The sequence below is a fragment of the Muscardinus avellanarius genome (assembly GCF_963383645.1).
Source record: "Muscardinus avellanarius genome assembly, chromosome: 20".
Taxonomy (NCBI): domain Eukaryota; kingdom Metazoa; phylum Chordata; class Mammalia; order Rodentia; family Gliridae; genus Muscardinus; species Muscardinus avellanarius.
Window position 1 is genome coordinate 24,416,752 of NC_137806.1, and position 12,709 is coordinate 24,429,460.

The 12,709-nt window shown below is 48.1% G+C and overlaps 1 protein-coding gene across 1 annotated transcript in view; it reads left to right on the top strand.

Annotated features, from left to right (window-relative positions):
* The window catches only part of ITIH5 (inter-alpha-trypsin inhibitor heavy chain 5), a gene marked incomplete at both ends in the record, with an annotated part of 105,525 nt that extends 97,033 nt beyond the window's left edge, over positions 1-8,492 (top strand). The window contains 3 exons of the mRNA XM_080717217.1: positions 2,950-3,066; positions 6,563-6,940; positions 8,200-8,492. Of these exons, the coding sequence (XP_080573343.1) occupies positions 2,950-3,066; positions 6,563-6,940; positions 8,200-8,492 (788 nt within the window). The remainder of the gene's footprint in view (positions 1-2,949; positions 3,067-6,562; positions 6,941-8,199) is intronic.
* Positions 8,493-12,709: the final 4,217 nt, after the last annotated feature.

The window sequence follows — 12,709 nt, forward strand, 5'->3', positions numbered from 1 at the left end:
AGCCCAGGTAGAAGAAGACAACAGAGACGCCTCTGATCATTATGGATTTCAAGGCATCAGTTTAAAATCAGAGGTGTGTGGGTTCCAGTTTCTGCTGCCAAAAATATAAAAGTGGTGTTATAAAAATGTCTGGAGTGCCAGGTGTGGTGGTGCATGCTTGTAATACCCGTCCTTGAGAGGCTGAGAGGGGAGGATCGCAGGTGTGCAGCCAGCCTCAGCAACTTAGTGAGACCCTGTTTCAAAATTAAAATAAAAATAGGGTTGGGGGTGTAGCTCAGAGGCAGAAGGCTCCTGAGTTCAATACCCAGTACACCCCCCAAAAGTCTTGGAGTGAAAGAAATTCAACAGCAAAAACGTTGTTGTTGTGTAATGTTTGGCCTTAGACATTAAGAAGAGATTATAAATGTCATCAAGTGTCCTTTTTGGCAGTTTCCTGACATAATAAAAAATCTGGATGGAGGAACAAGAAGTGGAGCACGGGGCTAAGTTTCATTGTTCCGATGTACACATCTTCCAAGTGTCGTTAATGCCTTTCTGCTGCTGTGCTCTACGTGCGAGTTTGTAGGCCAGGGACTTCCTGGAGATGATCTTTGGGGACCGAAATGTAGCCTCCCATGGACAGGATCCAGTCCCTCTGCACACATGTGCTTTGAGGAATGCAAGAAAACCTTCCTTCTGAACACTGCCCGCGGTGATGACTTTTGAAAGCCTCTCCACTTTTGGGGAACAAGCAACATCTTTCCTCGTAAAGGGATTTGGATGATTCGAGTAGAAAGGATGTGGTTGTTGCACAGAAACTCTCAGAGAGCCATCAGATAAGCTCTAATTGTACCCAAAGAGGGCTGGAAGTGTGGGTGGGAACTTGATGCCTCCTCTGGGTGTTGTTTTTCGTCCCATCATCCAGAGACGGGCACCTTGTATTTCTTCATATTTTGCCGTTCATAAGGGGCCTGAAGGATTTCACACAGAGAGCAGCCAGATTCCCTCCAGAGCTTCTCTGAGTGACGCTGGAGGCAGCAGGGGTTTCTCTGCAGTTACTGGGAGGACGCGCGTTTGCTGGCAGCTTGAAGTGCCTGGGTCCCTCCTCATCCACACCTCCTCCATACACAGGCGCATTCTCGTGTACGTGTAAGATGTGAAAAGTAGAGAGGTCTTCTGACACCTGCCGTGTCATCGATTAAAGAGAAGCCAAACCTCCAGTCTAGTAAGAAAAGAGATTGATCCAGACTTCTAGGAAAGTCTTGGTGTGGACAATAAGAGGGGAAATGTGGAGAAACAGACCAAGAACCGGGGCCAGCTGGACATCAGGATCTTCTCTGTGGACACAAATTTGAGAGAAGCAATGTCGGTGTGACCCAGAGAAGTGACTTCTTCCATCATCTCTGACTACACCGCTTCACTTGTCAGCGCCCCAGTTGGTGCCTGTACCAAGACTGCAAACAGCAGACACTGAGTGTTTACGGCACGGTCCGTGTCTTCCTCAAAGAAGATGGGCCACAGAGCTTTTGTCATAGACAAGGAAGGGTCTTCCTACAGGCAGCTAAAGGATAAAGCAAAGCCAAATATGGTGGTTTATGCCTATAATCCCAGTGCTTGGGAGTCTGAGACAAGACACAGGTTTAAGACCAACCTGAGCAACCTAGAGAGACCCTGTTCCAAAACAAAAATAAAAAGGGATAGGGGGGTATATGCATACCTGTGTTCATAGCAGCACAATTCACAATAGCCAAACTATGGAACCAACCTAGGTCTCCATCAACAGATGAGTGGATTATGGAAGTCTACTGAGCAGTAAAGAAGAATAAAATTACATCATGTTCAAGAAGACGGAAGGACCTGGAGAACATTATGTTAAGTCAGATTAGCCAACCACAAAGAGTGAAGGGCCATATGCTTTCTTTAATATGCTCAGGATAGAGTAACTGGGATACAAGAGAGACTCCAGATGATGAGGAGAAACCTCGGGGGAGCCAGGGAGGAGATGATATAAGGGTAGGGGTGGAGGAAGACTGAGGCTCATTAATAGAAATTCTACCGTAGACTGTGTGTATATGTGTGATTATACACCAACGTCAATCTGGGTGCTCCGTATTGGGAGGGAGGGAAACAGGGAGGGGGCACCAAGAGTGTGTACGTGTATGTCATCGTCAACATGATTGACATGATGATGTGACTATAATGAGCTAATAAAAAAACAACTAAAAAAAAAGGATGTAGCTTGGAAGTAGAAGGGCCCTGGGTTCAATCCCCAGTACCAAAGATTGCTGCTGCTGCTGATAACAACAACAACAACAACAACAACAACAACAACAACAATAAATAAAAGACAAAGAAAATGATCTGGGGAACCACATAGAGAACTGGAAAGTTGGACTTGGTCACCACCGCAGGTGTAGGGAATAAATACCTTGCTTTTTTTGTGTTTGTTTTGTTTTTACATTCGCCGTACAGCTCCAAGCCTAGCTGTCTGAGTCTAGCTGAGGAATAGTGAAAAGAGCATTAGATTTGAATCCAGGAGCTCTGAAGTCAATACTTACCTGACCATGAACTAACTGGGTGGCTTTGGGGGTCGTTTCCCTCCCACACATCTTTTTTTTTTTTTTGTGGTACTGGGGTTCCTGGAAGCCCTTCTACTTCCGGGCTACACTCCCAGACCTATTTTTTATATTTTTTTTTATTTGGAAACAGGGTCTCATAAGCCAGCGCGCGCGGCTGGCTTCGAACCTGCGCGATCCTCCTGTCTCTGCCTCCCAAGCGCGGGGATTACAAGCGTGCGCCACCACGCCCGGCCCACACATCTTCTTTATTTAGAGATCCAGGCAGCTCTTCTTCCAGTGTTTTCGTTGAGAATAAATAAATAACTCGTGAGAAAATATCAAGTGGTACTTGTGCATGGAGGACAGCCGATTAACGCCTGCCTCTTTCCCTTCTCTTTGCCCCGGTCTGCAGTGGATGGTGACCCTCATTTCGTGGTCGATTTCCCCTTGAGCAAACTCACTGTCTGCTTTAACATTGACGGGCAGCCCGGGGACATCCTTCGGCTGGTGTCTGATCACAGGGACTCCGGTAAGTACCGCCCTCCCCTCGTAGAAGGACCAGGGTGCATTCTGTCTTCCTTCTGCTCCTAAGGGGAATGACCAGTTCATCTGGGACATGTGGAGGATGCTCTGTGGGTCCCGCCAGTGATTGATGAAGGGAAGTGGACTTCGTTCCTGGACTTGGAGTCAGACAGGCGCACATCCAAAGCTGCACTTTGACATTAGCCTTGTGTGGCCTCTGGCTGCTGCCGTGTCCCTTGGGAAACAGAGACGGTGCTCTTCTGCTGGATGCACGGGGTCCTTATGAAGTAGATTAAACTAAATGATAGATGTGAAATAGCTTCATACACTCTCAAGTGCCATAAAATTCCCAGCAGCTGGATGTGGTAGTGCACGCCTGCAATCCTAGAGCTTGGGAGGCAGAGACAGGAGGAACACAGGTTTGAGGCCATTCTCAGCAACTTAGTGAGGCTTTGATTAAAAGGAAAAAAGGACTGGGGCATAGCTCGTAGGTAGAAAGCCTTTGGATTCAGTCTCCAGTACTTTCTCTGCCCAAAAAAAAGGAGGGAGGGAGGGAGAAGAAGGGAGAGAGGAGAGAGAGAGAGAGAAAAGGAGGAGGAGGGGGAGGAGGAGGAGGAAGAGGAGGAGGAGGAAGAGGAGGAGGAGAAGGAAGGAAAGAAGGAAGGGAGGAAGAAGAGAAGGAAGGAAAGAAGAGAGGAAGGAAAGGAGGAAAGAAGGAGAAATTCATGACATACTATTATCACTGTCTTTCCATTAACAAGCTGTGAAGGGTGGGTTGCCCTGCCAGGCTACTGTGTGCCTCAGAGGTGGGTATCTACCGGACCTACCGAGTGGGCAAAGGTTTTCCCAGTGGATTAGCCTCAAGTAATTGGCAGGACCGGTTAGGAGCTAGAAGTGGGCTTTTAGAGAGATACCTCACACTGCACGGTTTGTCTTTTAAGTCGTTGGGTGCAGATAATCAGGTCGAGTTGGCCTTCATATCTACTCCCTTTCCAAATAGTTTATGTCCAACAAAATCTTTGTCCTACTCTCCTCCCTCCCCTGCCCTCCCCTCCCCTCCCCTGCCCTCCCCTCCCCTGCCCTCCCCTCCCCTGCCCTCCTGTGTTTTTTTTAAAACAGGAAACAGATTGATTTATGTCTCATTCTGAATACATGTAAAATTTGTAAAACAAAAATACCATCTGTGAAAGTAATTTGTAACCTGTAGACTTACTATGCGGGAGACATCTTGAGATATAAAGTCCCATCTTTGGGATTGTGGGGTTTTTGTTTTGTGTTTTTTCCTCCAAGTAAATCAGATCTTTAAAGTTCAAAAATAAATAAAAGCCGTGAAACTCAAAAACAAAAGTTCTAACTTTGGACATCTTAGTTCCTCAGTGACTCAGACATAAAGCCTGGGTGTGGGGGGCACAGATATTAAAGATCCCTGGTCCCCAATGGCCTGGAAGGGGACTGGGTAAGAAACTAGCACAGAAAGATCTGAGAGTTCAAAGCAGGTAACTGGGCTCCGGGACAACCCCGTGGACAGCCACACAGCCCCTTTGTGTGGACAAGCTTGGGAGTGGACCTTCTGCTATTTCTTGGTGCTGGGAAAGTGAATGTTTTGACAGGTCAGGTTGCAGTGGGTCCCCCAACCAGGTGAGAGATATGGCGCAATTATGTCAAGTTCCATCCTGGGTTTTCTGTATCATGTTCTTCTCTTGCGAGCCATTCTAGGTTCAGAGCCAAATATCTAATGTTTCCTTCTTTTTTCTTTATCTTTTATTGGTGCAGTGTAGCCTCACATTAGGGTGCAAGAGATATAGGGGCCTCACTCTGATCCTCCCTGGAAGCGCCCCCTCTCCTAGGAGCTGTCTCATGACTTGGGCGTTCTGCAAGGGGCTCAAGGCAGGAACAGCTGAAGATGCTTGGAGCTCGAGGGCGAGGGGCAGGGGCTCTGCTCAGGCCGCCTTCCCCGGCCCCACCTCATCCTTGCTCCAGGGAATGCGCTTTCTCCTGGAATATCTAAGAAGTTAGGAACCAAGCTTCACTGGGAAGACTATCCTCAAAGCAGAGAAAATAAGAGTCAATAATACAGCAATCTCTTTGCCCGAGAGCAGAACACACCGAACACGCGTCACCTAATTCTTTTCCAAACATCTTTCATGCCATTGTATCTGTTTGCTATTCATCCCATCAGCAGAGCCCGGGGCCAGCTCGGTTCCCGGCCATGATGGTGTTCATAATGGCACAGGAGAAAGCAAGAGTTGTGTTTAGTGGCAATTGACGGCCTATCCATATGCTACCCTTGTGGTTCCCCACAAAAAATTTCGGTAGGTTTTTTTTTTTTTTTTGGTGGTACTGGGGTTCCTGAAAACCCTTCTACCTCCAGGCTACACTCCCAGACCTATTTTATATTATTTTTATTTGGAAAAAGGGTCTCTTAAGCCAGCGAGGCTGACTTCAAACCTGCACGATCCTCCTGTCTCCGCCTCCCAAGCGTGGGGATTACAAGTGTGCGCCACCACGCCTGGCTTTGGTAGTTTTTTCTATTTCCATTTTTTAAGAATGGTAATTCAAGGGTTCATTTTGCTTAAATGACTTGTCAATGGATGAACACTTTGTAAGTGGGGAACTGGTATTTGAGGGGTAATAAAAGATCCTAACTGCATTCTACCACACTGCTCAGTAGCCCCAAAGGACCTCTAAATTACTGTCAGTGGCTACTGGTAGATACACAATACACGTCAGGGCCATTAAAATGTTTTACCACCATGACTGGAATCAAAACACAGATGTGTAATCATCTTCTATGATGTCTTTTTTTTTTTTTTTTGGTACTGGGAAGTGAACTTGGGTATTCTACCTCTGAGCTCAGCCACAGGGCTGTATTTTTATCTATTTCATTTTGGGGAGACTGTACTGGAGATTGAACCCAGGGGCACTCTACCTCTAAGCTATACCTCCAGCCCTTTAAAAAATTTTTTTTTTGTTTTGAAATGGGATCTCTCACTAAGTTGCTGAGGCTGTCCTTCACCTGCTAATCCTCCAGTCATCTTTCCAAGTACTGGGATTCCAGGCATGCGCCACCATACTTGGCTTTATATTTTATTTTGAATCAGGATCACACTAGATTGTTGAGGTCTTCAACCCTGCGATCCTCCTGCCTCAGCCTGCCAAGCACTGGGATTACAGGCGTGCACCACCATGCCTGGCTCAGGGGTAGTTTTCTTTTCTTTTCTTTCTTTCTTTCTTTTTTTCTTTCTTTCTTTTTTTTGCAGGTCTGGGGATGGAACCCAAGGGCATTTGACCTCCGAGCTCCACCCTCTGCCCTGTTTTTTATTCTTTATTTTGAAACTGGGTCTCACTGAGTTGCAGAGGGCCTCACTAAGTAGCTGAGGCTGTCGGCGAACCGCAATCCTCCAGGTCTCAGCCTCCCAAATGCTGGGATTACAAGCGTGCGCCACCACGCCCGGCTTCAGGGGTAGTTTTCTAACTACCGTTCTCTGTCCCTCGCCTTCCAGGTGTGACTGTGAATGGAGAGTTAATTGGGGCCCCCGCTCCTCCAAATGGTCACAAGAAACAGCGCACTTACTTCGGCACCATCACCATCCTCGTCAATAAGCCCGAGAGATCGTACCTGGAGATCACTCCCAACAGGGTGATCCTGGATGGTGGAGACCGGCTGGTCCTCCCCTGCAACCAGAGTGTGGTGGTGGGGAGCCGGGGGCTGGAGGTGTCCGTGTCTGCCAATGCCAACGTCACCGTCACCGTCCAGGGCACCATAGTCTTCGTCATCCTCATCCACCGTTACAAAAATCCAGCACCCTTCCAGCGAAACCACCTGGGCTTCTACATCTCCAACAGCGGAGGTCTCTCCAGCCACTGCCACGGGCTGTTGGGTAGGCAGACGCTCTTCCTCATGTCGGGTTTAGAGGATAGAATTAGCTTTCCCAAACAGAAATCCTTACCATCAGTATCTTTAGCTTGATGGCAAAATTCAGTAGGAATGCAGTTCATATATACAGTTGTCCCTCGGTAGCCACTGGGGGTGTGGTTCCAGAATCCCCAAGGACATCAAACTGCAAGGATGCTCGGGTCCCTTATGGAAATAGTGTAAAACCTATACACCCTTGGTGCATCCTCTGTACAGTACTTACTATACCTAATCCAGTGTCGATGCTGTGTGAACCGTGTTATTTTGTATAGTTTAGAGGATAAAGAAAAAATTCCAGATGCATTTCCCCTAGTATCTTTGCAACACAGTTGATGGGATCCACAGATGCAGAATCAATACAAATGAAGGGCTAACCTTATATATAATATGAAAAGTAGATTTCTTTTTGCCTCCTAATGACTGTGGAAAAGGAATGAGTGTTAGAAGCCTGTTCTCTCCTGTCCCGTGGGAGAACGGACAAGGCAGTGAAGAATAAACATCTTAAGGTCTAGAAGATAGAGACAAAGGGAAGCCCATGGCCCAGCAACCAGTATGATGAAAAGAGGGGGTAGGGAGGGTGCTTTTCTTAGGGGTTACCTGCACTGCTCCTGTGAGCTGCGCAGACCACTCTGCTGGGTGTCCTTCAACACCTAATTCCATGGGGCCCCTTGCTTCAAAATAAAGAATGAGCCATCGCCAGGGCTCAGTTTAGGAAGCAGGATTTCCTGGCCTCTGAGCTGGCCATATTTCGCTGTGCCTGGCTGCTGGCGTAAGCCCTGTCTCACAGCTTCGGGTCTGCCCCTTTGACCTGAGCGATGCCCGGCTCGACCTGGAGAGTGTCTGAACATGAGGAAACGAACTGACTATTTTGCACAGCCACCAGGAGCACACTCACCCACCCAAGGGACTAGAGTGGGGGCCCACAACAGGGAGAGGGACCTGGCCCTAGTCCCTCCATCTCTGTTGCCCCTCCCTTACTCTGGTCTCCGTAGGAGCCCGTGCTTGGGGCACTTGGCAGTGCTAGTAAGTGGGCAGCATCCAGAGATGGCAGATCGCTCTGAATGGAACGCAGCTCTCTCCTCTCCTCCAGCTCATAGGAGCTCAGTCCATGGCTGGGCTGGATGGTGTGAGAGCCACCGGGGACTCTGGCGTAGGGCTGCGTCTGGTTACTCCCGCCCCACCCCTCGCACACTCCGACACTGATGCCCATTTTTGTCCTTTTAGGTCAGTTCCTGAACCAGGATGCCAAGCTCACTGAAGAGCCAACAGGGCGCAGCAAGAACCTCACTAGCCCTCCCCTCCCCCAGGCCGTGGGGGCTCCTGAGACCATCCTAAAGGTGAAAGGGCGCCGAGTCCCCGTGGTGTGGAAACAGAGGAGGATTTACAACGGGGAAGAGCAGATAGACTGCTGGTTTGCCCGGAACAACGCGGCCAAGCTGATCGATGGGGACTATAAAGATTACCTGGCCTCACACCCCTTTGACACGGAGATGACTCTGGGCAGGAGGCAGCCTTAATTGAGAGCGTGTGAGGGGAGAGGCTTTGGGGACACTGTGGCAGCTCTTGTGCACCTGTGTGCCTCTGCTCTTGCTGTGAGCTGGATTTGGGGGCCTCCCTGGGCTGGAGCAGAGGCCTGATGTCCACTGAGCAAGGGCTGGGGGCAGGCACCAGGGTAAAACATCGTTTCCTTCTGTCCTTCCTTCCTCTCTTCCTTCCTTCTTTCCTCCTCCTCTTCCTCCTCCATCTCCTCCTCCTCCATCTCCTCCTCCATCCTTCCTCCAACCCCCCATCTAGAGAAAAATAGTAGCACCAAAGGAGAAAGGTCACAGTTAAAAGCAAGACCACCTATGTTGTCTATTGTCTGGCTTGTCCGTCTGGTAGCCGACCATAAGTAGCCCTTTCTGAGGAAGCAAAGTTGCCAGAAAATTTGTTAGCCCTGTGTTTTTTGCCTTGTTTCCTGGGTGAAGAACCTCTTCCCCAGACAAAACTTCCAGCTGAATCTAGGCCACTGGTCCCTCACACAGTACGTAAATTGGATTGTTGTCTAGGATTAAGTCTTAGGAGAGGATTTTTTTCTGCCATGTTATCTTACCCTTAAAAGGTAGGTTTGAGCTGGGCGTGGTGGTGCACATCTGTAATCTTAGTTCTTGGGAGGCTGAGACAGGAGGTTGGCAGGTTCAAGAGCAGCCTCGGCAGCTTGGTGAGACTCAACAACCTAGTGAGACAAACACACGTACTTTTCATTTTAAAAAAGAGATTAAAAATGGAAGCATCTACATTTCAGATACCAGATTCTTACTAAGGACTTGGTAGACCACTGAACTCTGCTGGTGGACTTTGTCCAATTCGTTCCAGTAAGCTAAGTGCTGTTAGTAAACAGGACAGCTCCACGAGACGGTTTTCATCAGCCTGTCCCGGTGCTGGGGAGTTGGCCGGCTGCACAGCGAGTCTTTTACTTGGAACCCTTCAGGTTTTGTTTTAATTTTTGGACCGTTTTCACCCTCGTCCTCTAGGAGATGATAAACTGCGCATGCTCGGTCCTGGCCCGGGAGGACCTGCCCTGGAGCCTGCACAGAGCGAGTGCATCTGCCTCCAGAGAGAAAGAAGGTGCTTACAAGTGTCAGCTGGGAGAAGAGCACACATGACGCAGAGAATCTAGAAAAGATTCTCACTTCTCAGATGGGCCAGGAAATCAGCGTGGGCGAGGGGCATTGGTTCCAGACAAACCCGATCCTTTGGGGAACAACATTAAAGTCAGAGGGGCAGCCGGGCATGATGGTGCGTGTCCGTAATCCCGGTACTTGGGAGGCTGAGGTAGGAGGATCACAGGTTCAGGGATAACCTCAGCAGTGCAGCAAGACTCTCAACAACCTAGGGAGACCCTGTTTCAAATAAAAATAAATAAATAAATAAATGAATAGGGCTGGGGGGTGTGGAGGTAGAATGCCCCTGGGTTCATGCCTAGCAACACACACACACACACACACACACACACACACACACACATGCACACACATTCAGAGATTCAGAGGGCCTTCAAAGAGGCCCATGGATGAAGGTTACCTTCTCGTCTGAGTGCCCTTGGTAAAGGGTGGTCACAGTCTTAGAGAAAACCAGGGTGCTACACTCCATCTCCCTCTTCCTCCATTCTTTCTTCTCAATAGTTCTTACTCTGGACTCCGCGTTGTTTTCTCGGGGCCGCTGGGCGGAAGCAGATGGACCCGAGGAGCAATTGAGCCAAATGGCAGAGAAAGAAAGAATGTGGTCAGGGAAACAAGAGTATTTTGGAGGGGCCAGAGCGACGGCTTTGTGCTAGCCTCACGGGAGGCTCCTGCACCAGGCAAGATGCCCGGGCAGCCACCGCAGGAACTGGAAAGGGGTTCTTAGCACTTGGAGTGAGATCTGAGTCGAGAAGATTGTCATGTTTACCTTCCCATGGCAAACACTGGAGCAGTGAGATGACATCCGCATGTTCCTGCTGGACCCCGCGGCTTCAAGGACCAGTTAGTGCTGGGTGACCAGACTGTCCCCTCTCGGTCTCCTTCTCTCTCTGCTTGATCGACCCGCTAGACCATGGCCTCCAGCGGTGCTGTGTGTCTAATCCCATCTTCCCAAACACAGCTGCCTGTTTGGGCCAGAGGTGCAGAGATGACCAGGGCATTCTGCTGACAGATGCTTCCATATTTTGCAGCTCAGAAAGCATGAGTTGGGGCTCGGCCAGGCTCCCCGGGACTCTCGTGGTATATAAATCCCAGCTGGGCAGACAGCCCTGGAGCCAAGAGGCCCCGTCCACTGTGTTGCCTTTGGAGCATGGTATATTGTTGCAGGTGTTGGCCTTTGATGCAGAGAGATATCATTGGGCAAGATCCCTTACTCTGGCTTCTGCTGTTTCCTTGTCTAAGAGCAGAGAAATATATTACAATGAGACTAGCTTCCTACTCAGAAAAAAAAAAAAAACCTTAGAGAATATCAAAGGGGAGCTTTTATTTTTTAAAGCTATGTTTTTACTTTAGACCAATACCACTTTTCTTTCTCTTCTTTAACTGTATGTAGATTTCATTTGCAAAAGATATTTACCATTTAGTTTTATGTTTTACCTGGCTATTCATACTGTGAGTCTAAAATATGTAATGTGTCAGTGTAATATGTCAGATCTTCACTTTGATTTAAAAAAATGGTATTTTTCTATCGGTCATATATGTTGGGAATAGCAAGCTCTTTAAAAATCAAATGCATCTGGGTGTGGTGGCGCCTGCCTGTCTCATACCAGCACTTGGGAGGCTGAGACAGGAGGATCGCAGGTTCCAGGACGGCCTCAGCAATGTACTAGACTCTTAGCAACGTAAGATGCTGTTTCAAAACAATGAAAAAAGGACTGGGGGCATAGCTCAGAGGTAGAATGCCCCTGGGTTCCGTCTCCAGTACCACTAAAAAAAATGCAAAGAAAAGCGGAAATTTCTCAAGTGCGGAAACTGAGGCGGAATGCAGCTGAATGATGTTCCTCAAGTTATGGAAAAGGCTTAGAGCATGGCTGGGCTGAACCTTTAGTTAGTTTTGATGTTAGTTTTGGTGTTTTTGCACCATCCGGCCCATCATTTGTTTTCCTTAAACTTTATGATAAATAAGTGGGAGGTTACTAAATAAACAATTGCAAGGCATAGAAGAAATGCGTGGAGATAAATCTCATTGTTGTCATAATAGCAAATGTTAGAGTCATAATGGACCTACTGGGGTCTTGGAGCCAGTTCACTGGGGTCCAGTGCTCTACAAAGAAAGGAATCCACATGCATTGTCCAAACGAGGGCCTCCTCCTTCAACGTTTCATTCTCCTAGAACAAAATGGACTGAGCGTTCCTACCCACCCATAGTAGGTGCTTTATATTCCTCCATTTGACTTGATTATTTACCACCTCAGGCTGGAGGGTTGGGGTGTTTGGAAGGAGAAACCATCATAGCGCTCCGTCACAGTTGAGTGTCCAGGCCTGGGAAAGAGCTCCTCCATCCTCCTATCAGAAGTCACATTGACTATGTACTTGAGTCGTGTATCTTTATGGGTGGGTTAGAAATAGGATTCTTTGTCTTGGGGCTAAACTGAATGCTGTGGTCTGAACGGAATGGTGGTGTCCTTCCAAAATGTCTTGGTTAAAGTCTAAATTCCCAGTGCGATGGTACTTGGAGTTGGAACCTCTCAGAAGTGATTAGGTCCTGAAAGCAGAGCCTCTTGAATGGGATTAGGGCCTTTATAAGAAGAGACAGGTCATGAGACAGGTGATCTCTCTCCTGTCATGTAAGGATATAATGAGAAAATGGTCACTGGCAAACAGAAAGAGAGCCGAGCCGTAGGCAGACACAATCTGCAGGAGCCTTGATCTTGGCTTTTCAGACTCTAAACCCATGAGAGATAAGTGCTTATTATTTAAGCCATCTAGTAGGGTATGCTTGGTATATCAGCCCAGGCTGAGTAAGCCACTAAATCATTAGTAATATAATTTTCCCCTTTCTTGAAGCTACTCAGAATGTACACAAGCAATACTATGATTAAAATTAGAAAGAGCTGGGCGTGATGGCACACACCACGTAATCCCCGTACTTGGGAGGCTGAAACAAGGAGGATTGCAGGTTTGCAGCCAGCCTCAGCAACCTGGCAAGGTCTCCCACAATTTAGTGAAATCCTGTTTCAAATAAAAATAAAATAGAGCTGGGGTTGTAACTTAGGGGTATAATGCCCCTGGGT